The sequence below is a fragment of the Mastigoproctus giganteus genome, chromosome 11 (assembly GCF_048544385.1).
Source record: "Mastigoproctus giganteus isolate SK-2022 chromosome 11, ASM4854438v1, whole genome shotgun sequence".
Lineage (NCBI taxonomy): Eukaryota > Metazoa > Arthropoda > Arachnida > Uropygi > Thelyphonidae > Mastigoproctus > Mastigoproctus giganteus.
Window position 1 is genome coordinate 27,134,505 of NC_143585.1, and position 25,870 is coordinate 27,160,374.

The 25,870-nt window shown below is 41.6% G+C and overlaps 1 protein-coding gene across 1 annotated transcript in view; it reads left to right on the forward strand.

Annotated features, from left to right (window-relative positions):
* The window catches only part of LOC150077830 (sialin-like), a 60,933-nt gene that overhangs the window by 14,673 nt on the left and 20,390 nt on the right, over positions 1–25,870 (forward strand). The window contains exons 2-6 of the mRNA XM_090384377.1: positions 11,087–11,271; positions 17,157–17,390; positions 20,367–20,550; positions 20,655–20,779; positions 21,902–22,051. Coding sequence (XP_090240503.1) covers positions 11,087–11,271; positions 17,157–17,390; positions 20,367–20,550; positions 20,655–20,779; positions 21,902–22,051 — 878 coding nt within the window. The remainder of the gene's footprint in view (positions 1–11,086; positions 11,272–17,156; positions 17,391–20,366; positions 20,551–20,654; positions 20,780–21,901; positions 22,052–25,870) is intronic.

Consider the following 25,870-nt stretch of genomic DNA (forward strand, 5'->3'; position numbering starts at 1 on the left):
CATCCATGTATTCCAAGAGTACGATCGCGAGAGTTACATCTTCCCCCTCAAATCATGTTCCTGCAAACCCACTCACTTATGCGCACATCACTATGCTACCTAAAAAGCATAACACTTTTGAGGGTAGAAAAACCCGCCCATCCCAAAATTTCATGCCTAGTCTTGCCGAGGACAGCCGACGACATAATCCAGTTCACAGAGAAAGTATTAATGTGTCTTCCTGTAACACACCAGAAACAAACAAACGGTTTTCTGAAATGTACAACATTACTTCCGTTGCAACCAGAAAGCAAATTTTTGTATCAAGGCTGGGACCCACAACACAGCCCAAAAATATTAAAGCCACGTGTGAGGGCGAACATGGGATAACTGTGGAAGTAAAGCAAGTGAAAACACGACACCCAGCTTACTCCTCCTTTATAATCTCTTGTCCACCAGATAAGGCAACTCGCCTACAAGACGTAAGCGCCTGGCCAGTAGGTACCTTAGTCAAGCCCTACAGAGACAGATGGGCCAGACCACTGGTTAAAAATGATGCAAGGAATCGGGCTCAATAGCAATCAAGAAAACTACCCCCAGCTGGGGATGCAGAACATCACATCCACCTGTTTGCACAAAACGTGAGGAGCATCTCAAATAAGCTCCACACCCTACAAACGATGATGATGTACGGGGACCTGGATTTCATTTGCCTAATCGAAACCTGGTTGGGAAATGGAAAACAGTTAGATCGGCTAACTGCGGCAGCAAACTGCAAATGTGTGGGAACCGGAAGAACAGATAGGCGAGGAGGGGGAGTTATAATTTGCTATCAAAATAAATACCAGTCTATAAGAGAACGAAAAACCAATTCAAATAATTTTGAAGGGATTTGCGTTACCTTTTCAAAAGAGCACGTGAAAATACAGATATGCATCATATACCTCCCACCTGAGCACACAAAGGAGACAAGAAACGAACTCTATGCTTGGCTTGCTGCAAATCTAAAGCCATCAGTCGACACAATAATAGCGGGAGATTTTAATTTGCCTTTTCCGAAACACAGGGAGGCCAAGAAAGAGCTGGATGCTACATTGGGTGCATTGCACTTGACGCAGCTTCCGACACCAGTAACAAGGGGAATGCAGCAACTTGACCTGTTGTACCATAGTTCCTTAGACATAAGGCTAACGCAAAACTGCATAAAATTTAAGTCGGACCACAATCCCATTGAAATAGAAGCAGCACTGAAGATACACAAATACATGCAGGGTAACCACACGAACTGGGAAAAGCAAAGTAAGTATCTTTTCTCCGTGAAGTATATTAATGCAGAGGTCATTCTCAGTCACCTGACTAGTTACAACTGGAATGACCTGCAAGAAAAGCCAGTAGACGAAGCTTTAGAAATGATCACTAAAAAGCTATACCAAACAGCATTGGAAGGAGCAGCAAAAGAAATCAAAATATCTGAGAGAACAAAAGAATGGTTTAACCCACAACTGAAAGAAAGTTTCCTCAGGAAGCAAAAACTGTATAGAAAATGGCAAAGAACGGGTCATCCTGCCGATCACATTCGTTATAAGAAAGAAAGAGCACATTTCATCAAAGCAAAACGACAGGCACACTGCAGTGTTATTCATAACAAACTAAAACGAGCAAAAAGAATTACTAGCAACAGAAATAGCACAGAGAATATGACAGAATGCATTTTCAAGGAATGGGCTAATAACACTTTTAGTAACCTGCATGGACTGAATCAAATTGAGAACACTGATAATGGTAACAAAATTTTGGAATTCCTGAAAGATTTAACCAAGCGAAACCATTCGGCAATAGAGGAACCAACAAGACCTCCATTGAGTGAAATACAAATCACCAAAGAGAGCGTAATGAAAGCAATCAACGATCTGCCCAATAAGGCCACTGTTGGACCAGACAAATTTCCAATGTTCATCCTTAAAATAAGTAGCCCATTTCTAATAGATCTATTACTGCACATCTATCAGAAAATCATCAGGTCAGGAGCTTTCCCGCAAGCTTGGAAAAATTACATTGTAACCCCAATACCAAAGATTAAACACCCAAAATTGGCTAAGGATTACAGACCAATTTCTGTTAGTTGCACCCTACAGAAGGTATTCGAAAAAGCGCTTCTTCCCACCATCAATCAACACTGCTTCAGCCATAGACCACCACATTTGCACTCAGTTATTTCGGGTAGATCAACAATAACAAACTTACTGGAAACCCTTTTTCGCGTGCAGAAAGCACTAAATGCGAAAAAGCAAATTGATATTATTTTTTTGGATATCTCCGCAGCCTACGACAACGTCTCAATTCCAGCGCTCATTGCGATTTTAAAGAATTATTTTAATGTAAGAGGAAATCTGTTAACTATAATAACCAGCCTGCTAGAACATAGGAAACTTATTGTTAAGCACCAAAAGCTACAATCTTGCTTTACCATCTCGCAAGGAGTGCCTCAAGGGGGAGTTCTTTCGGCTACTCTCTTCGCGGCCGTCCTGGAGCCGTTTCTTGCACGGTACTACAATTTTATAACATATGCTGACGATGTAAAATTCTTCATCACTTCCAAAGACCATGAATCAGCAGAAAGTATTTGCCAGATGGCAAATAGCACAATCCGAGAATTTGAGAGCTACCTGGATTGCATCGGGCTCCGTATTAATGCACAGAAGTCTGCCCAAATGACCATAACTTACAAGCAGAATAAAAATGACATCTCAATCTCTGTGAACGGGTCTAGTGTGGAAAAAGTGCACTCTCACCTGGACGTGGGTCTTAAGTGGGATGACAGACTCACCTTTGCTCAACACTTCGCCCATATGAAGACAAAAATATTCGCCGCTTTATGGGCTACTAGGCAGGAACTGGTAGGAATTAGGGATCCTCAGCTAGCGACCAAGTACATTTTAATGTGTGTCCTGCCAATTGCAATGTATGCCTCGCAAATCTGGTCTTCAGCTCCAGATTCACATTATAAGTCCGTCCTTGGGATCGAGTACTGGTTCTTGCGATGGCTTAACAGAGTTGCTGGCCACCCTTTTACTATCTCAAGGGCCATTCTCTACTCAAACCTTAACATCACACCCTGGATGCAGCGGACAATTAATAGGAACATACACACTCTCGCACAAATGCTCACAGGCAGAGTGGATGCTCCAGTCCTGGATAATATTCTAGTTAAACCGCGTGCCACTGCTAGACGTTGCGGAGAACTAAATAATCCACTGCGTTCAGTCCTGAACAATCTTAGTAGCCTGCAAAGATTCTTCCCATCAAATGCAGCGAGAATATTTAACTCACTACAGATAGATGCCGAAAAACTGTGTGAGGATGCAACATACCGGAAAGAGATCTTCCAGGATTCGTACAGACTTACCGAAATATGAATCGGCCGCAAAGTACTAAAGAATTGTGAATAAAAGTGAAGCTTTCTGCTTTAAGAACAATAATAATCTGTTGACTGTAAAAATATACCTTCTGTAACAGTTATGTTAATATGTAAGTTATATGTGGAATTATTAATGAATTGTAAATACATGAGCTGTATAATGTTTGTACACAATCATAAATGTGTAAATACTGTATGTATTAAACATAAAATGTGTATATAATATTTCGGGACGAGACTACGTGTTCAGTATATGTAACCCACTGCACGTAGTATCTCGTACCCTGATATGTACTTAGCACCCTCCTGGCACTTTGCCGTCCCGGGGTGGTTTCCTTATGGAAATAAACAGATAATAATAATAATAATAATAATAATAATAATAATAATAATATACAGAGAGAGAGAATCGGATCTAACAGGCGATGGGCTGAGAAGTGGAAACTGAGGTTTAACATTGACAAATGCAAAGTACTGCATATGGGTAAAAGTAACCCCAGAGAAACGTACCAACTGTGTGGTACTACACTCAAGGTGGTAGAAAATGAAAAAGACCTGGGAATAATTGTGCATTCAGATATTAAGTTTTCTGAGCAATGCAGACAGGCTGCCAGGGAAGGTCATAGGGAAGGTCAATGATATACAGGAATTTTGCCCTCTTTTGCCTGACCATTGCCTTATACAGGAATTGTCCTTCTGTATAAGGCAATGGTCAGGCCACGCCTTGAGTACTGCATGCAGGTCTGGAGGCCTCATTTTAGGAAGGATGTAGATTTGCTTGATCGTGTACAGAGAAGAGCATCAAGATTGGTGAGGGGAATTAGCATTAGCATTAGCATTAGTAGAAGCATATGATGCAAGAAAGCAAGCTTATGCAGCATCAGCCAAAAAAAAACACGCTCGCAATTCACCCCTCTGTTCGTTCCAAGTACCTGTCCAGCTCAGCCTTAAATTTATTTAGGCTATAACTTCCACAACAAAGGATGGAAGTCTACTCCACCAACCAACCACCCGTTGGCTAAAGGCAAACTTCCGCATATCTATCATACATCTGTCTTTCCTCAATTTGACTTTATGCCCTCTCAAATGATTATTCTGAGGAAGAGGAAGAGGAAGAATTCCATCACCATTGAGCATGTTCAAACCATTCAAGGATTTATACACCTCATTCAGATCACCTCGCAGGTGCCTAGTCTCAGACACTGTAATTTGCAATATTTAAGCCTTTCTTCATAACAGCAACCCTTTGTTCCATTCAGTAATCTTGTTGCCCTTCTCTGTACTCGTTCCAACAACTTTACATCCTTCTTAAAATGAGGCCTCCATACCTGTATACAGTACTCAAGGTGTGGCCTGACCATTGCCTTATATAAGGGGATAATCACCTCCTTATCCCTGCTAGAAACATTCCTGTATATCATTGACAAGACACTATGAGTTACTCTTGCAAACCGTCTGCACTGCTCAGAAAATTTCATATCTGCCTGCACAATTACCCCCAGGCCCGTTTCGTTCTGTACCACTGTCAGTGTAGTATCATAGAGTTGATACGTCACTCTGGGGTTTCTGCTTCCCATATGTAGTACTTTACATTTGTCAATGTTAAACTTCATTTTCCACCTCTCATCCCATCTGCTCAACTTTTCTAGATTCCGTTGCAGCAGCATACTGTCATTAGTGTCCTGAACAACCCTGCTAACCTTCGTATCATCTGCAAACTTGGACATTAAGCTTGATATACCATCATCAATATCATTTATAAATACAGAAAACAAGAATGGACCCAATACTAAACTGTGAGGGACTCCACTAATAACATTAGTCCACGATGAGCAGTGTCCATTGATTACAACATTGATTACTAATGCTCCTAAAAACCAAATAATAAATAACAACAGTCTTCTCCCACTCAACCATCCCTTTATCCATAGCAGTAATTTGCCTCCAACGCCACACTGCTCCAATTTGTGCAGCAGTCTTCCATCTGCAACAGTATCAAAAGCCTTTCTAAGATCCAATTATATGACATCAAAGTTATTCCCTGCATCCAGTTCCTTTGTGGCCACATCATAGTATCCAATCAAATTGGTCAGGCAAGTCTCTCCCTTAACAAAACCATGCTGTGTTCGAGCTATAACTGAAGTCTTGTCTAGGTATTCCTGCAGTGCTTCTTTAACCAGTGCCTCCATTAATTTGCACATCTCACATTTGCAAATCTCCAGTCCATGGGTACCATCCCTGAGTCCAAAGCTCTAATAATTATGGCTAAGGGTTTGCTTACTTCCTTTGCTGCCTCCTTTAATATAACTGGATAGATCCCATCCACCCCGGGTGCCTTTTTTATGTTTATCTTCAACAAGTTCTCCTCCACTTTCCTCTCAGTTAATACAAAATCATCCAGCTCACTGGCAGAGTTTAACTCACCTCTGGCATTCCCCTCCCTGAATAACTCCTCGTGGGTGAATGTAGATGCAAATTACTCATCTAGTTTGTTAGCCACCTGAGCAGGATCATCAATAGTTGAACCATCAATGTCTAGTGGACCAATCTGATTCATCCCTTTCCTTCTACAGTTTACATAGGTAAAGAACTCTTTGTTGTTTTTCTTTGCATCCTTTGCCAAGGATTTCTCATAATCTGCCTTTACCTGCCTAAGCGCTCTTGTGACTTGGTTACAGACCAGCTTATATCTATCATAGGCTTCCATGTCACCCATTAATTTATATGTATCCCATGCATTTTTCTTCTCTGCCACATGTCTCATTAGTTCATCTGACATCCATTTAGACCTAAACCTTGAACAATATTTCTTAGTTGGTATGTAGAGCCTAGTAGCTTCCAAGATAAATTCTTTGAATGCTTCCCATTTTGAATTTGCTGTTGGTAACATCGTCAGTTGGTCCCTGCGTATAGAATTTAAATACTGTCTCAGACCACCGTAGTCACCTTTACGAAAGCAAAAACCTTTCCCTTTACCCCTGGTGGTACTTACCTCTTTGAGTAAAATCCAACTTCAGCACACTGTGATCACTGTCACCTAGTGGTTCCTTTATCTGCAGATTCTTAATGCATGAAGAATCACTACTGATAATCAGATCAAGAGTATTACTTCCTCTAGTTGCCTCGCGAACATGCTGATGTAGAAAACAATCATCCAATAAATCTCCAAAAGCCTTGGTAGTGTGTGACTGACCAACCCACAAATTCCAGTCAATATCTGTGAAATTAAAATCCCCCATTATAGGACTCTCTGATTTACTGGCCCACTCTATTTCCTTGTACAGTGTCTTGTTATACTCATCAGAATCATTAGGCCTATAGCACACTCCTACTCTCAATTTTGATCTCCCAATGCTTATGTCACACCAAACTGACTCGACACTGCACTGTCCAGCGATGTCGACTGGCTTCATTTCCTTGGATTTCATGTGTTTCTTAACTAATAGTATAACCCCTCCTCCCTTCCTATTTTGTCTATCCCTCCTGTACACATTGTACTTCCCAAATTCCAGTTCTGCATTCCTTATATCTGTGTGACACCACGTCTCTGATATTCAAACAATATCTGCCTTTGATGTTTTGACCAACACCTCAAATTCATCAAATTTATTTACCAAACTCCTAGCGTTGGTGTACATGCAAGTGTACATGCAAGTATACATGCACCTGTTCTTATTTTTAACTACCCTAACACAACCCATGTGTTTACTTGTACTGCGATGACTCCCATCAGTCTCTAAAATACCCTGCATCTTGTTTTCCAGGCTGCTGCTCATTTCAATAGAAGCTGTGCAAGAATCACTTTCACCTCTTCCAGTGGCTACTGTTAATCTATTAGTCCTTGTATACCCCCAAACTAGCAGTTTCCGACCAAACTAACATTGCCTCGATAGAATCAGCAAATATTCTTGCACCCTTTCTATTTAAGTGTATCCGATCCCTGTAGAAGCAGTCTCTCCTGTTAACAAGTACAGACCAGGCTGAAAAAAAATTCTGCCCCTTGAGCTTTGCACAATCTTTCCAGGGCCGAATCGATCGACAAGGCTAATGAAGGGATCCTCTTACCAAGAGAGGCTTAAGGTCTGCAAATTACAGCGGCTGGAGGCTAGGCACCTGCGAGGTGATCTGATTGAGGTGTATAAGGCCTTGAATGGGTTGAGCACGCTGAATTTTGATGGGATTCTTCCACTTGTTCAGATTACGAACCTAAGGGGGCATAAATTCAAATTGAGGAAAGACAGATGTAGAATAGATGTGCGGAAATTTGCCTTTAGCCAGCGGGTGGTTAATTGCTGGAACAAACTTCCATCTGTCGTTATGGAAGTTGATAGGTTATATAAATTTAAGGAGGAACTGGACAAACATTTAGAGGGAATTGTTTTGTAATTTTTTTTTTTTTTTGGATGATATCGCATAAGGTCATACACTTGGTTTCTTGCATCACATGCCGCTGCTACTACTACCACTACTGCTTACTTCCTTAATCCCCACTGAGTTCTAGTTATTCGTTAAATTGATGAGGGAAAATTTTCACAAAGATGCTACAAATGTTGCGAAAAAGAAAGAAAGCTTATTATTAATAATGACACCCAGATGTTTTGTAGTATGTACCATGGGGATTAACTTACCCTCAACAAATACCCTAGGAGGTCTCTCCACATCTAGCTTCCCAGTGAATAGCATCATGACTGTTTTCTTTCCTGATATTTTCAATTTATGTTCATGAGCCCATGAAAGTAAATCATCCATAACTAAAGACGCGTAAAGACACCTGTAAAAGCCAGAGATAGAGTAAGTTTTAGCGTTGGCCTGTTGTTCCTCTGGCATTTAGCTGTGGGTTCCCTAGTGGAACCCCATGTTGCCCGTTCGCCGCCACGTTGTCGTTGTTGTTGCTGCTGTAGGGTTTTAGGAGCATTAGCAAATAAGGTCATATTGCTCCGTGTGTACTGTCTATAAATTGCGTGTGACCTGAGGTAAATTTTTAGTTTTCTGGATGAAAAACCCCTTGTTTCCGGAAGTAAAAATCATGTTGCCCTCGCCTGAGACCGACTAACTCAGCCACTTTGTGAAAAGGCCAATAAAACTACCTCGTCATCGACGGGAGTCGAATTCATGTCTTTTCCATCCGATGTGGGGAGGACGGCGATTCTACCAACTATGCTACTCACGAGGGGAAAACCCGCTATAGTAAGGAACAGATGTAGTCTTTAGCGGGGTGAACTATGGATTGTGTCTGAGCTTGCCAGGGAGAGACCCAAGTGAAAAAATAAATAAACAATAAAACCCTGGAATTTTTTATTGGAATGGGACTGCAGGAGTGAAAGAGTTGTAGTGTTGGAGAAAAGGGGATGAAGTTAAAGAAGGTGGATGATAGGAAGGCTATCCACCTGCAAACAGGAAGTTAAAAGGACAGAGAGGCATCCGTATGGAGGGAGCCAACCTGCTACATGGCGTCTATAAAGAAGAGTAAAAGGTTTGCGATGGTAGGGTCTACCAGACGAAAAAGGTTGCGATGGGAGATGGGGAGGGAAACAGGGATAATGTAGGGAGAAAAGTGAAAGGGCCAGGGCGCCCTATGTAATTCCCTCGAGGAGGGAAGAGGCACGGCATCAGGAAAGTAAAAGCGTTTTCTTAAAAGTTTCCCTCATTGCAGTCCAAGTTGGGGTGGTGTCTGCCAGAACATCACATACTCTGCATGTACTCAGCCGATCTGTACCCCTGTCACACCTACATAAACACATTTTTTTTATTGACGCATTTAGGGGCAGCCTGGAAACAGCACATAACCCCACTTTCACATCACACATTTGCCTTGTTACATGCATCATCATACACGGACGCAGGTGCCACCTAAGTATCAACAGACACCAAGACAGTTGGTGCCTGAGTTCGAATCCTACAATTGGTAGGATTCGAACGGTGATTATACCAACTGGGCTACCCATAAGGGCACTGAAGTCATATTGCGTTGTGCATAATATGTCTGTACAAGTTTACGGGCCAATGAGGACTGAAGTTTCCGCCAGAGAGCGGACAACTATGTGATCAAAGCAAACTCAAAGATTTGCTCCAGCCTCCAACTGGATTATAACGCAAACCTCTCTAGACGATGACAAATAGCAGAATCACTACACTGTAAAGGACGATCATAACTGTATAGTTGTACGAAATTGTTAAACTTGGGTCGATAAAAAAGTTTAAATGATAGTTGGGCTCCCAAGTTATTTTCGAGCACGTCATAATATATTTATTATCCTATCAAGAAGCCGACTTGAAAGAAATTTTGAAAAAGAATGGGTTAGTTTTATCAGCCACGTCCCAGATAAACCTGATCGGAAGTTCAAGGTCAGTACTGTTCAATGAAAGTCGCATTCCTCAAGGAGATATTAACCATATATTGATATGATAGTAGAACAGTCAGGGAACATCTGGGGAATTCTTGTCTGCAGCAATGAAGATTCGTGAGGAGAAGGGAAAGTTGAGGTTTAAAAAAGCACTGTTCTTTCCTCAGACAGTATCCTATCACTGTTTGATTATTCATAGCAAAGGTGGAACTAGAGCAGTTCAGGGTAGCCAGAAATCAGACCAAAAGTGTGGGAGTGAGAAATAGAAAAGCCGTTGTGCTGGAATTATTTTTATTATTATTTTAGCATAGTGAGGTTAACAATTAATAAGAGTAGCAACATATATTTGGGAGTGTATTTCACACTTTTCAAGTGGTCAAAATAGGAGTCGTACCAGGGGCTGTCCTTAGGGAGGATGCGACATGAGCAATGCACCCTGGATTCCACACTGAAAAGGGCTCCAAATTCCAGCAAGGATGGTAGCCTCAATCCATGCAAGAATTCCTCGCTGTGTTTTTTTCTCCAACATTAATTCTTGCCCCTAAATTCTCTGAACTCTAGTTGTACATTCTCTTGTTGTAATTCTCTGAACTTTAGTTCACAGTTTTACATCCCCAATACTTGTAGAAGTGTACATTATTTCCCAGGATTGCAGGATGTGCTGGAAGGTGAGCACGCCCGAACCATAAGTATATCGAGAGGCGAGCCCTCTGTAAGAGTTGTTGTAGTTGGGTTTTTAGGAGCATCAGCGACTAAGGCCATATTGCTCTGTGTATATTGTATGTACAAGTTTAAGCAAGTTATTTTTGGGAGTGTATTTCGCACTTTTCAAGTGGTCAAAACAGGAGTCTACCAGGGGCGGTACTTAATTAATTGTGGGTGCTGAGGTAGATTTTCTGTTTGCTGGACGAAAAACCTTAATTTCCTGGAGAAAAAACCATACTACTCTCGCCTAAGACCAATCAACTCAGCCACGTTGTGAAAAAGGCCCATAAAAATTCCTCCAGTCATCGATAGGACTCGAACTCAAGTCTTTCGTGGGTAGCACCAACTGTGCTACCCACGAAGGCCTCTGTAAGAGTAAGAGATTAAATGAGATCGAGTTGTCACATGTGGCCAGATGGGAAGACATGGTGAAGACAACAGGTGTTTATACTGATATAATGTAACCATGCATTTGTGCAGTAACTAGCAAATCAGGGAATGGTAGCTTTTAGAGTTATAACTGCGCATTAATGATTTGAATTGAATGATTCAAATGGAATAAATTCAATAAGTTCAATGAATAATTTCAAAAATATTGTTTAAATTTTTTTTCCAGTAAATTTGTTTCTTGTCTTAACAGATTGTATTCCAGCTCGCTTTGTTCTTACGTTTCTTGTGTTTTGGGGGCTGCTCTTCGTGTACTGCTTACGAGTGAATCTGAGTGTCGCAATGATTGCTATGGTGAATAACTCGGCTATAGAAGAGAGTCATAACCAAAAATGCATAGAATTAAGTAATACCACAAACCTGTATAATTTTGAAAAGGTAAGTGTAAGTTAAAAAGTAAGTCAATTAATTGTATTCATTAATACACTTGAATGGCCACTTTATTACTAACACAGAACTCCTTCCCCCCACCTAAAAGTTTGGAATCACAACTTTTGACAAAATAAATTTTTTTGAAATTAGCTGTGATAATATAAGCTTTAATATAAAAAAAAACAACACACTATAAATTCATATCCCTCTCAACCCCAGGGGCTCACATCTGGTGAGTATGGGCTAGCACACCCAGGGTCCTGAGCTGGATATCATCATTCGTCTCTTTCTTGGTGATTCCCTTCTATCTCTATCTCTCTCTCTCTCTCTCTCTCTCTCTCTCTCTCTCTCTCTAGGGGTATTTCTTCCTAGAACCATGTGGCTAATACTAATAATAATAATTGTAAAAGTGAAGAAATTAATTGGAAAAGTGAGGAGCATTCTCAAGAGAGACAGCGTCCACAGCAAACATGAGACAGAAAATCAGAGAATAGGAGAGTACTTGGACACATTGAAGCAGAACCTCCTTGCACTCAGCAAGAGACTACGCCGATACAAAGAGAGCTCCCAGAGGAAAATAAACAACCGGATCTTCGATGAGCACCAAAGAGGTTTCTACAGGAATCTCGGAGAAGACGGGAAAGAAGGGAACGGATCACCCGAGAAGAAGGCGATTGAAGAGTTCTGGGGAAACATATGGAGCAGGAAAATAAGACATAACAGCCGAGCCACCTGGATAGAATTAGAACGCAAGAAAACTAAAGACGTACAAGAAATGAGAGGGCGGGAGATTCGGGAAGAAGAAGTAAAATAGACGATCAAAAACTTTCACAACTGGCGAACTCCAGGAATACATAACGTCCACAACTACTGGTACAAGAAGCTCACTTGCACACACACACACACAAGCACCTGGCAGGGCAGTTCACCCGAATGATAAGGCACCCAGAGACAATCCCAAAGTTTCTCACTCAAGGAATCACATATATGAAGCCTAAAGACGAAGATACAAGAAACCCGGCGAAATATAGGCCAATCACCTGCCTCCCAACAATATACAAGATCCTTACCAGCTGCATAACCAGGATGATATCAGACCACTTTGAGAGCCAGAACTTAATGGCCGAACAGCAGAAAGAATGCAAGCGGCTGAGCAAAGGATGCAAGGAGCAATTAACATAGATGCCGCAGTTTTGGAGCAAGCCTAGAAGAGCGCAACCTGTACACAGCCTACATCGATTACCGCAAGGCCCTCGACTGCCTGCCTGATAGCTGGCTAATAGAGGTGCTGAACATCTACAAAGTTAATCCGATAGTGACAAACTTCCTAGGAGAAACGGTGGCGAAATGGAGTACCACCATTACGGTGGAAAACATAGTGACTTAGTGTTTTTTGACAAGCGGCACCGGTGCTTTCGCACAACTCCGCATTTCAATCTCTTGTGAAGTAAGACAGTACTGTCAAGGCAAGATAGCATATGTTAGTGTATGTTCATGTTTGCTTAGTGCGGGTTATGTTGTTCATCTGGCCGCTTAGCCTAGGGTCTGTGGAACACAACAGACCGCTAGTTACCGTTACTGGCACTGGGAGCCGGACCAGGTAAGTGGAAAGAGAACTCTGGCTGGCAAACCCTGGGGTTAGCCTGAGCTTCCAAGGGAGGCCAAAAAAAAAATTTCTTTTTTGAAATAGGAGAAGGGGTGAGAGATTGAGGAGAAGAAAGAAGGTAAGCAGAAGAAAGAGGGCGAGGTAGGGTGGGCTCCCCGCAAAAAGGGGGAGCCCCCCTTTTCAACCCTACCTCAGGGAAAAGAGAAACGATTGTGAGGTCAAGTGACCCACAAAGTCAGGTTACCTAATGGCATGACCCTGCATTTGACAAGTCAAATGCCGGTCCCACTCCCAGAGGAGTATTTATGTGAGTTCCTACACAAGTAGGAAAATCAGATATTGTCCTACACCTCGAAGAGAAGAGGTGCCAGTAAGTGAGTGGGTCCCACATTGGGCAAGGGCCCAGCGTCAGCAATTAAAATCTTCTTCAGCCAAGGGTGACTTGTAGGGCAATGAGCAGTGTCCCACACTGGGTTGTGGATTTGGATCATCTTCTCTTAGGGGGATGAGAGGAGGCACATGGATTCATGAAGCTCAAGGATTGCTTGGAGTTCTGGTGTCTATTGTAGAAAAGTCCTTTTGGGTTGGTGGGTTTGTAAGATAGTCTCCTTTGTGAACGTCGAGAGATTCCTGTTATGTCAGGATAAAGATCAATATTCTGTTGGTGTTTTCTTTGATTCCATTCAGGATATGTTCTATGAATTGAGTTTTGGGTTCATTATAAGATGGGGGTGCGCTGAACAGTTTGCTGTAGGTGAATTTGATGTATTTCAAATACAGTCTGGGCAAAAGTAGTGAAGGCTTTGTAGTTAGTTTCGTCAATTATGTAGAGATGTTCCTGCCCACTGGGTATATTTCCAGTTTTGGTAATTAGGAGACTTCTGCGTAAATCATAAAGAGGACAATTATACACGAGGTGAATGCAGCCTTCGTTGTCACCGCATGTGCAGAGAGGAGAATCGGTGAGACCCAGGGCATACGGTCGAAAACATCACAATCAGCCCAATCCCCATCAGGAGAGGAATCTTTCAGGGAGATGCCTTGAGCCCAATGTGGTTCTGTCTAGCACTTACCCGCTACCCACCATGCTCAACAGTAGCAAGTACGGATATAACCTCAAAGAAGGAAGGAAGAACTTGTACACTCTCACCCACCTGATGTACATGGATGACATCAAGCTCTACGCGAGAATAGAGAAGCATCTCCAGCAACTACTCCAGATCACCAAAGAATTCAGCAATGATATTAGGATGGAATTTGGTCTAGAAAAATACAAGACCCACGGAAAATTAGTCAACAGAAACTACCAGCTGCAGACTGGTAAAGAGATCGAAGCCATGGCAGAGGGAGAGGCCTACAAATACTTGGGGATGATGCAGACTCAGCAGTTACAGCACAAGGAAATTAAGGCCTGCCTGCCTGAAAGAAAAATACCATCCGAGACTCAGAAGCCTGCTGAAAGCAAAGCTGAACGGAGGGAACACAGTTAAAGCCACACAGGAACGCAGGAGAATTCTATTATTACCCGAGGTTCCAGAAAAAAAAAAAAAAAATAATAAATAACCGCTAAACTCAACTGCAGTGTGAGAATTAGCAGGGACGCTATCTCCTTCGCTTCCTGCGAGAGAGGATTGTAAATATCTTCTACCAATGATCTCTCCATATGGAGAGATCATTGGTAGAAGTCAACAACGCTTGTCCAATTATAAATAATGGCTGCAGAAAATCCCTCACGACTAACAGAATGTGATAATTCTGTTAATCGAGTAAGGTTCGAGTCCCATCTAGACGGGAAGAACTTTTATTTATTTTTTTTTTTCATATCTGGCTGTTACTTTGTGTCCGGCAAGGGTTGCTTGATTTTTTCTCCCAGAAACTCAGGTTTAATATCAAGCGAAACAAGCAAACAGATCATAGCATTCACGCAATTAATAAACATGATATTCTCATGCGTTATGGCCTCTCGGATAATACAGTGGATATAATCACCGTATTCCCCCACCGGGTATAAAAGGCTTGGGTTCGAATGCCGTTAATGACGCAAGAAATTTTTATGGGCTTTATTCAAAACGTGGCAGTGTTAGTCGGTCTCAGGAGAAGGTATAATCGTTTTTTCTCTCAGAAACTCATATTTTTTGTCCAACAAACAAGAAAATCGTCTACAGAATACACACAATTCATAGACACAATACACTTACACCTCACAGCCTTAGTTACTTTGTGGTTAATACGTACAACTACCCGCACACACACTTTATGCTTTATGGTCTTCGTTGCCTTGGTACAAAAACAAAACGAACAAAGAAGTATTTTCTTCGTTTACAGTGTAGGCTCTACAGTGTAAAAATCTGATCTGCAAGCAGTTGCCTGGACACAGAAGGAACCTGCACCTGAGGGGAACCAAGGAAACAAAAGTGAAGAGGAAGGAGTTCATGGAACACCTGATAAGAGATGATAGACCACAGTATAAACAATATATTCGTGCTTTTAATAATGGAGTTATCAATATAATCTTAGCTTCAAGTACACTGCTCAACAAAATTAACAGAACAAAATGTTTTTCATTAATATTTTATTCATGGTTCACAGCTGTTTAGCCGTTAGAGGGGATCATACGCCGTACTGATGTCATGTGACCGTGTTTTCGAGCATCTGGTATTGACTACTGTAATGTGATCTTTTTGGTATTTCTTATACAACTCCTATAAATGTCCACTCACTCCATTTCTCACTGTCTCTTCATTTCATTTAAAAGTTAAAAATTTTAAGTTACTCAACAATGGCTCTGGATTTTTCGCTTTGCCTGCCTTCATATGAAGAATAAATGTCATATACACTGTGCTGCCACTTTATTAGGTACACCCCTTGCTGTACACACAAATGGTTTGGCCCACGACGTTGCAAGTCACATGACCACAGTTGTGGATATAAATTTAGCAGAACAACCTTTATAGTATCAGTTAAGCGTACAAACCGTAGCAAGAATGGGGGGAAAGGAGTGATCTAACGGACTTCGAACGTGGTATGGTAGTAGGTGCAAGACTTGCTGGACAAAGCATCTCTGAAACGGCGGTTCTCCTGAAATTTTCGCGCACCTCAGTTACAAGGGTGTATCGAGAATGGTGCAACGAACAGAAAACATCTTCTCAATGGCACTCCTGTGGAAGAAAATCGATTGTTGATGAGAGAGGTCAGAGGAGGATGGCTAGAATTGTGCAAGCAAACAGGCGAGCCACAATGTCGCACATCACGTCAGAATATAACATTGGTGCGCAGAACAAAATATCGCAACGGACCACTAGTCGCACTTTGTCGAGAATGGGCTACAACAGCCGACGGCCACATCGCATACCTTTGTTATCAATGAAGAACAAGAGAGCATGCCTCCTGTGGGCACAGTAACACCAGCACTGAACTATCGAGGATTGAAAACAGTTGCTTAGTCTGACGAGTCGAAGTTCCTGGTGAATCATGTTGATGGAAGGCTCAAAATTTGGTTGGCGAAAACAACATGAATCCATGGACCCGTCATGTCTGATGACTACTGTGCAAGGTGGTGGAGGCAGTGTTATGGTGTGGGGAATGTTTTCTTGGTACACGTTAGGTCCATTGATACCATAGATTCACGTATGAATGCCACATCGTACCTAAACGTCGTTGCTGACCAAGTGCATCCGTTCATGTTGACAGTTTATTCTCAGCCAGATGATTACTTCCAGCAGGATAATGCGGCGGTGCACAAAGCCCGAATCACTATGGAATGGTTCCAGGAACGTGACACTGACTTTTCTTTGCTGCAATGGCCCGCTCAGTCTACGGATCTCAATCCTGTTGAACATCTTTGGGATGAGCTGGAAAGGGCTGTTCGCTGCAGGCCTACACCTCCGTCGAATCTCAAGGAACTGCGTGACACCCTCAGGTACTCCATTCCTGCTCATCGTTTTCAGCATCCTGTTCAATCCATGCCGAGACGAATTCAGGCTGTTTTGAAGGCTAAATTACGCTCAACAAGCTACTAGGTAGGTGTACTTAATAAAGTGGCAGCACAGTGTATTTGCATGAAGAAATAAAATTAGTTACTAATGTTAAAAACAAGAAAGTAAGAATAACGCTGTCTGAAGGTCCCCTTCTATTTTGCGTTTTGTTAATATCAGTAAAATTGAAATTCGTCTTGAGTTTCAATCAAATATAAATTCCAAGTTCAGATATCCATGGTTATTTTTACTTTAAACTTGAAATTGCTGTGTGGGACTGTTATTTTATTTTTATTATTATTTTTTTCCAGGATGGGGATTTCTCATGGGATACATACACTCAAGGTATCATACTTGGAGCCTTTTATTATGGTTATGTTATCACTCAACTTCCAGGAGGCTGGATGGCAGAAAGATATGGAGGAAAATGGTTATTTGGAATTGGCGTTTTCACTACATCTGCTTTTACTCTCCTTATTCCTGCTGCAGCTTGGTTCCATATCTGGGCACTAATCATAATTCGAGTGTTGAAAGGATTAGGCGAGGTAAGATCACGAAAATTTTCTTTAATAAACAATCCAATTTGTTTTTAGTCTAATTAACAAAAAGAAAAAAAAAAAAAAAACAACTATATGGTTAATAATGAGGCCTACTGTACTTGGGCAATTCTGGGTTTGGCCAAAAAAAAAACTCTATACAGTTAGCGACGAATGCGATGGCGCATTGTCGTGGCGAAGTAAAGTCTTTGGAGTTCCACTTTTCCGGTCTTTTGTTTCAATTGCATCACGATAGGGTCTCAGAACTTCAACGTGGAAATATTTATTAATTGGAGTTTTCTTTATCAATTTTATTTATTATATGGTGCGTATTCGTGGTGGAAAACACCCTCAGTCAAAAAAATGGGAGCAACGTGGCCTTCGTTTTATTGTACACTTTTTATGCTTTTTTGGGGGGGGGGGGTCAGAGGAAAGGAGTCTTCCACGCGATGACTGCTATCTGGATTCGGAATCATGCCTTCAAACCTATGTTTCAACTCCAGTTATGATACATTTAAAAAATGTCTCGTCATTAGTCGCATGTTCAGACAAATCGGAAGCCAACTGCTGCCGGCGTTAATTTTCGTAAAAATGGAATGACATGATCCGACTGATATATCATTTTCGTAAGCAATTCGTTTACAGTTGGACGCATCCCATCCCGCCTAGGAGTCTTGTCACCGACCGGTAAAACATATATAGTGATGGAACGGGCAGTGCCTTTCAGTTCGGCAGTATGAGGTCAGTGCAATGGGGAAAGGGAAGAACCTGATGGAGTTCGTGCAGACTTTGTATGATTAATTGGGAATCTCAGCATCTCAGCAAATGCAGGCATTGTCAGCTCTTCGAAGGCCGTCGTAGTGAAAGTGTGGCGGGAATGGTCCGAAGAGGGACACACAACCACCCAATATGCTGCTACGGGGAGACTACCACTGGTTGACAGTCGAGGTGAACGGCGGTTGGCACAAGCCTTCCAGGACAACCAGACTGTCCACAATTCCTCAATTAAGAGTAAACTACAACCAAGTCGCAGTGCACAGAGAAACGTTTCCGAGCACACCATCCAGCGGACGCTCTTGTGGATAGGCCTATGGAGTAGACGACCTGTTCATATGCCACGTTGACCGACTGTCATCGACACCTCCGCCTGTAGTGAACACTGGAGCACCGTTCCTATTCGTTGGACGACTGGAAAATAGTCTCCTGGTCTGATGAATCAAAATTCAGGTTCCATCATGCTGATAATGAGTGCATATTCGACGGTGAGCAGTTGAATAGCTGCAACCAGACTGCACGGTTGATCGAAAACAGGCCGAGCGGTGCTGTCATGGTTTGGGGGATGTTTTCATGGACACCACTGGGTTCCATCATCTCCATCCTTACTGCCAGATCCTACTACAGCATTGTTTCAGACCAAGTTTTATCCTATATGGTGACCATTTATTCAGACAGCATTGGACTCTTTCAACAAGACAACGCCCAGTGTTATAAGGCTAACATTATGCGGGATTACTTCGAGGATCATGTCAAAGCATTTCGTCTGCTCCCCTGACCGACAAATCCACCCCCCGACATCAATTCCATTAAGAATGTAGGATGCAGTCGAACACAGCATTCACCACTCCACGCCAGTGCCTCACTCCGTTGCCGAATTCCAGGACGTCCTTCTGTCCAGATGGTCCATGATACCTGAGGACACCTTTCCGCATCCTCGTGGAATCGATGTCACGCTGAATATAAGCGGTTATCACAGAGAAAGGCGACTCAACAGGCCATTAGGTAGATAGTCACAATGTTTTGGCTCATGAGTATATAGGATATTTTTAAAAATATCCTATACGCTCATGAATGTATAGGATATTTAAAAAAAAAAAAAAAGAAGTTTTCTCAGTATTAGTTTCGGCTTAAAAATCTCCTGGTGGCTGTATTTTGTAACTACTAAGTATAGTGTTTTAGATAAGTAGAAAAAAAACTAAGGTAGTGTATAAGACGATGGTGGGACCGCAATTAGAATACTGTGTTCAGGTTTAGAGGTCACACTTGAAAAAAGACATGGAAGTTCTAGAAAGAGTTCAGAGAAGAACAACCTAGGCTAGATCTCATGAAGTTTACTTTCCAGCAGTGTGTTGTAGCTCATTGGAATGAACTGCTTGCCACATTTAGTCCAGGTTATTGGTTTGGTAAGTTCAATGCGAAATTGGACAGGTACTTCTCAAGGACGGGGATGGTATGAATGTTTTTTCCTTATTCAGAAAAAAAAACTTGCTTCCTTGCATCATTTTTCCATTATAATACTAATAATGATGTCTGCGCGGGTACCACAGTGGTATAGTCACCGTCCTCCACACATCGGGTGAAAAAGGCTCGGGTTCGAATCCCGTCGATGATACGAGGAACTTATGGGCTTTTTTCACTCTGTGGTTGAGTTAGTCGTCCTGAGGCATAGATAGCAAGGTTTTCTTTTCCCAGAACCTGAGGTTTTTCATCCAGCAAAGCAAGCAAATAGACCAGAGAACACACGCAATTTACAGACACAATACACATGAGCAGATGAAATAACTTTCCGGGTGACTCTAATAAATAGTTTTAATAATAATCATTGATGGATTTGCTGATTCTTTAAGTTAGGTGGGTCAAATGTAAGTTTATTTAAAAATTAATTTGAACAGTTTGTTTTCACTAATTTACTTCTCGGTAAACTGTATCTCTGCTCAGTAAATTGGCATACGTCTCAATTTTCTGTTTACTGGACAAAAAAACCCAAGTTTCCGGGAGAAAAAACCATGCTACCCTCGCCTGAGACCGACTAACTCAGCCACGTTGTGAAAAAGGCTCAAAAAAATTCCTCCCTTCATCGACGGGACTCGAATTCGAGTCTTTTCAAAAAATGGGACGAATCTTTTACAGAAACTTTGAAATAATGTGTGCTCTTATAACACGTCTTACGAGTGAATTCTGTTTCACCCTAAATCCCTTTCTTTCTAGGGAATAACGTATCCAGCCATGTATGCAATGTTCTCCAGATGGACGCCACTAAACGAACGCAGTCTATCGATAGCCATAGCATCGATCGGTGCTAATCTGGGTACAATTATTGGAATGCCAGCTACTGCCCTCCTTTGCGAATTTGGTTTTCATGGAGGTTGGCCTTCAGTCTTTTATATCTTTGGTGAGTTCGCTAATTCATAGTATAAGTCATTCTTGTATTAGTGAGGACAACTAATATCGTTTAGCTTCAAATATTCACATGTATATCATTTACCGGCTATGTAGGTAGTCTTGGTTGCGGATGGTTCATCTTCTGGATATTATTAGTGTACAGTAGTCCTAGCAGGCATCCTAGGATCTCGAGAAAGGAACTCATCTACTTAAAACTAACGAGAGAGCCACCAAAAGAGGTAAGGAATTATTAAAATTATTTTAATAAAGATTACACATAACTGTGACACTTTTCGTTTACAAATTTTAATTTTCAGTTATTTTTAATATCTCTTCTAATGATAAACGCATATTCGCAATTCACTCACAGTGGCTAAAGGCGTAATGATCTTGTGGGTAGCACAGTTGGTAGGATTGTGTTCCTCCCCATACTGTGTGGAAAAGACTTCAGTTCAAGTTTTATGTAAAACTTGGGAAAAGTCTCACTGAAACAGCTTATTGGGATGAGGCTCTGTCCAGAGCAAAATCATTTCGATGGCGGGATGAGGTCCAGAGCACAATCATTTCGATTTTTTAAGAGTTTTACAGAAGACAGAGAGGATGTAGCAGACGATTCTTAAAGCGGACGACCGAATTGGTGGACAATGTGCACTATTTACTAACAAGTAACTACTGAGAATATTAGCAAATGTCTTAAATGTGAATAAGGAATCTATAAGGTCCATAATTATCACAAACTTGAGAAAAAGAAAAATTTGTCCGAATTTGTTCCACGCTCTATACTTGACGAGAAAAACTAAGACGATTGGATGCTTGAAAAGATTTTGCTCAAACAGCAAAATATAGTAAATCTGGTTTGAACGGACCTGATTGAGGTTTATAAGGCTCTGAGAAGGAATAGTAAAATGAACAAGAATGAACAAGAGTTAGTGCATGAATTCAAATTGCAGAATAAGAAGTAGCCTTCGCAGATAATTGAGGCTGACAGTCTGAAGAAATTCAAAGGTCAACTGAATAGTTAAGTTGCCTTCTTGAGAAAGGAAGAACAGTCTGTGGCTTCCTTACACACTATATGGCAAATGCTTATATTTCTTTGAATTCAAGCTCATTCCTTTGATAGGTGATAGTCTCATTCCATTGACAGCTCATTCCAAGTTGATACCTACTGGCCATAATTGCTTTTGAACAAATTATAAACAACTCAAATCATTATTACCCCCTTATTATCTCATATCTTTAAGGGTATATCCGTAGATCTCACCCTCTGTCAGGTCTAATCAATATTTATAGTTTTATTTCTTTTAAAAATTACAGTTATAAATCATAAAATTTCTTTCAGTTTAATTTCAAATTTCTTTTAGCGTCCTCCGACTCCATGGAGGAAGATCTTGACTTCAGTACCAGTGTGGGCTGCGGCTATAACTAGATTTGCTGGTTTCTGGGGATATTTTACTCTTATTGCTGAACTTCCTTCGTTTATGGAGAAGGCTCTGTACTTTAATATGAAACAGGTAATGGAAGTGTTTATTCAGCAATTAACTTAATAGAGCACAAAATAAATTGTATTTATGTTTAAAATTTTAGTTTTATAGCTTAGGGTTAAAACTTTCCACTTGCCTATAAAAAATAAATTGTTTTACGAATATTCATTGGATTTTTTTGTGAAAAAAATAATTGAAATAATTTATACTTTTGAAAGGGGTATGGGTAAAAAAGTGTGTTTAATTATAATTTTCATTCATCATAAAAATTAAAATTATAACAAGAGTGTTTTGTGTCCTTTACGAATGCATAGATTCAAGTTCAGCACAATTATTGAAATAATTGTTTGTTGCACGTTAGAGGTAAATGAAGTCACCAAGTCCATTGAAATTGTAGGAGAATATTCATAAATTATTCCAGCAAATTCCAGACCAGTTAGTTCGAAGCAGTTTGCTGAATCTCGACTACTCAAAATGGCTATGCAACGTCTTCCAACAAAAGGCTTATTGGCTGATGTCTTCGCAGCTAGACAGTGGTTATAATTACCATCCTTCCCACACCTGGTAGAAAAAGTCCTGTTAGATTTCCCGTCAATGGCGCGAGGAACTTTTATTGACTTTTTTTTTTTTCGCTCCTTGTCTGAGTTAGTCGGTCTCAGGCAAGGATTCAAAGTTTCCCCTTTCACCCGGTTTTTCGTCCGTCAAAACAGGCAAACCAACCAGAAAACACAACTTACAAACGTACTACACATGGGTAGATGAGTTAATTCTCAGGTGGTCCTAAGATGACAGTTTCTTTATTATTATTATTATTATTATTATTATTATTATTATTGTTGCTCTTATATTATTTCTCCCTGATTGGGGGATTCCATTCCGTGACGGGTACTGCTACCAAGTACACAGGGTGGTTGTAATGTCTGGTGTTATTGCCGGTGACTATCCTACAGGTGTTCAGGATTGCGACACGATGATTGGGATGGTTGATACTTCTTCCATATGCCACATCTCCTTGTCTCCTCATTTCTCAGGTCCAGAAAACCTCATGGGTTTTCTGGACATTGCTAGTGTTCGGCATCCCTATGTCAATCAGGTAGGTAGCCTTTTCCATCTTGTCCACAAGGGTTATGCCCGGTCTGTTGTGCGGGATGGTCCTATCCGTTATTATGGCGCAGTCCCAGTACAGCTTGTGGGTTCGGGTCTCTAGTACTGTCTGGGGTTCGTACTTGTAGTATGGTACACTTTCTTTGGTCAACTGGTATTTCCTAGCTAGCTTCTGATGTATTATCCTGGCTACCTGGTCGTGTCTATGAGTGTACTCAGTCTGGGTGATCACCTTGCACCCCGCGGTGATGTGTTGGATCGTTTGCCACCTGGCCTCAGGGCCAGGTGGCATCGTCGACATGTGTCATCTGACATTCCGGGCTCCTTTGCGATGTATTTTCTATAGTTTCTGGTGCTGATTACCTGGTCTTGGATGGCCAGCATGAATTCTTCAGTCTCGTGGATTCATGCAAGACCCACGGATCAATTTTCTCCGTGGGTCTTGCATTTGTCCATCTTTCTAACTTAGTTTCTTGTACCGTCTGGGCAGGAAGGGTTTCCTCGCTTAGGTTGAGTGGGGTATACCACTTATCTATCTTCCTTATGGCCTGGTGGAGTGGTGCTGTGTTGTTCTCGAAGTATTCCTTCAGGTTAATTATCGCTGTTTTCTGTTGTTCTATCAGGTCTATCAGGCCCCTTCCTCCCTCTTTCCGAGGTATTGTTATTCTCTCCACTGCTGACTTCGGGTGGTTTTGGCGACTCTTGGTCATCATTGTCCTTGCTTTCGCATGATATCTTCTAGCTTGGTGTTAGTCCAATCTATGACCCCGAAGTATGTTAGTACTGGAGCTGCATGGGTGTTTATGGCTTTAACTGTGTTCCCTCCGTTCAATTTTGCTTTCAACAGGCTTCTGAGTCTCTGATGATATTTTTTGGTCCGGCACTTCTTGATTTCATTGTGTTCTAACTACTCAGCTTGCATCGTCCCTAGGTATTCGTAGGTCTCTCCTTCTGTCATAGCTTTGATCTCTTTACCAGTCTGCAGCTGGTAGTTTCTGTTGACTAATTTTCCGTGGGTCTTGCATTTGTCTAGACCAAATTCCATCCTAATATCATTGCTGAATTCTTTGATGGTCTGGAGTAGTTGCTGGAGATGCTTCTCGGTTCTCGCGTAGAGCTTTATGTCATCCATGTACATCAGGTGGGTGTACAGGTTCTTCCTTCCTTCTTTGAGGTTATATCCGTACTTGCTACTGTTGAGTATGGTGGCAAGAACTGAACGCAAGTGACTTTATCGTGCGCCACACTCGATAAAGTATGAATAATATTTCTCTGTGACATCATCCATCTATGGAGGTGGACTTGTTTAGCTTCAGCTTATGTCCAGTGGTTTGTTTATTTATTTATTTATTTATTTTAGTTCTCGCGAGTGACACCAGATGGCGTTAGCCGTCACTCCAACTTTGGGGAAGATAAGCTCAATGGGGAAGGGAAGCTTAATCATTTTATTATTATATCGGTCTCCCAGTGTAATAGAAACGCGTTCGCTTCCACCAATGCGGGATTCGAACCCGAGTCCATCAGGCTGGTAGTCCAGTGTCATAACCACTGGGCCATCGCGCTCCCTTTATTATTATATTATTATTATTTCTTTCCCTTATGGTTTTCTTCCGCAATCCTGCGACTGGAACTAGCATCAGATGCGTGAGTTGGTTATGTCCGGTTACTATTATTAGTTGAGGAACTGTCTCTACAGGTGTTCAGAATCGTGGCTTTCTGGAGTTCCTTGTAGGAGTTCTCTCTGGGAAGACCGGCCTATTGCTACTACGTTTTTATATAAGCTTTTTGGTGGTTGATACAGTGATCGGGATGGTTCTTATTTGTTGCATACGCCACATCTCTTTGACTTCCTGTCCAAGGTCTGGTACTACTTGATCTTTTCCTTGTTGATTTTCTGGAGGTTGCTGGTGTTGGGCACCACTATGTCTCTGGGAAAAGCATCCTGCTAGAGAGCCATCCGTTGCAAGTCATCTTATCTATGTAGTCTGGATGGAGGTCACTGTAGTGTCTGCCGTGGAGTGCCTCACCTCCTTCACCTATCTTTCTGTCTTTGTTTCTCCTGTCGGTGTGAATGGGGTCACATTGTAGTTTGTCTAGCTTCTTTATGGCTTGGTAGATTGGTGTTGTGTTTTCCTGCAAGTAATTCCTCAAGTACTTAATCGCCTTCTGTTGTTAAATGGCGGCCTTCATCTCTCTCATCATGACCAAGACCAGGATAATGACGATCTGGTCTTGATCGTCACTATCCTGGTGGATTTCATAATCTCCTCCAACTCGATGTTGGTCTAATCTATAATCCAGAGTACGTTAGGAGTGAGACTGCGTAGGAGTTTGTGGCTCTGACAACGTTGTCGCCATTCAACTTTGTTTTTAGCAGGCTCCTCAGTTTCTGACGGTATTTCTCAGCCAGGCAGGCCTTGTTCTCCTTGTGTTCTAACTGATGAACCTGTATCATCCCTAGATATTTGTAGGTGTCTCCCTCTTGTCATGACTTCAATCTCTTCACCGGTTTTCAACTGGTGATTTCGACTAACTGAATTTCCCTGACGCAATCTGTAGCTCTTGCATTTGTCTAGGCCAAACTGCATCCTGATCACAGTGCTGAACCCTTTGGTGATCAGCAGTGGCTGTTGCATACAGTGTTAGACAGAAACATAATGGACTCTGGGAATTTCCCTGGAAGATTCTTCTTCTGATGGGGAGTGGTCTGATTTCGATCTTCTCGACCTTGATGTGGTCCTACAG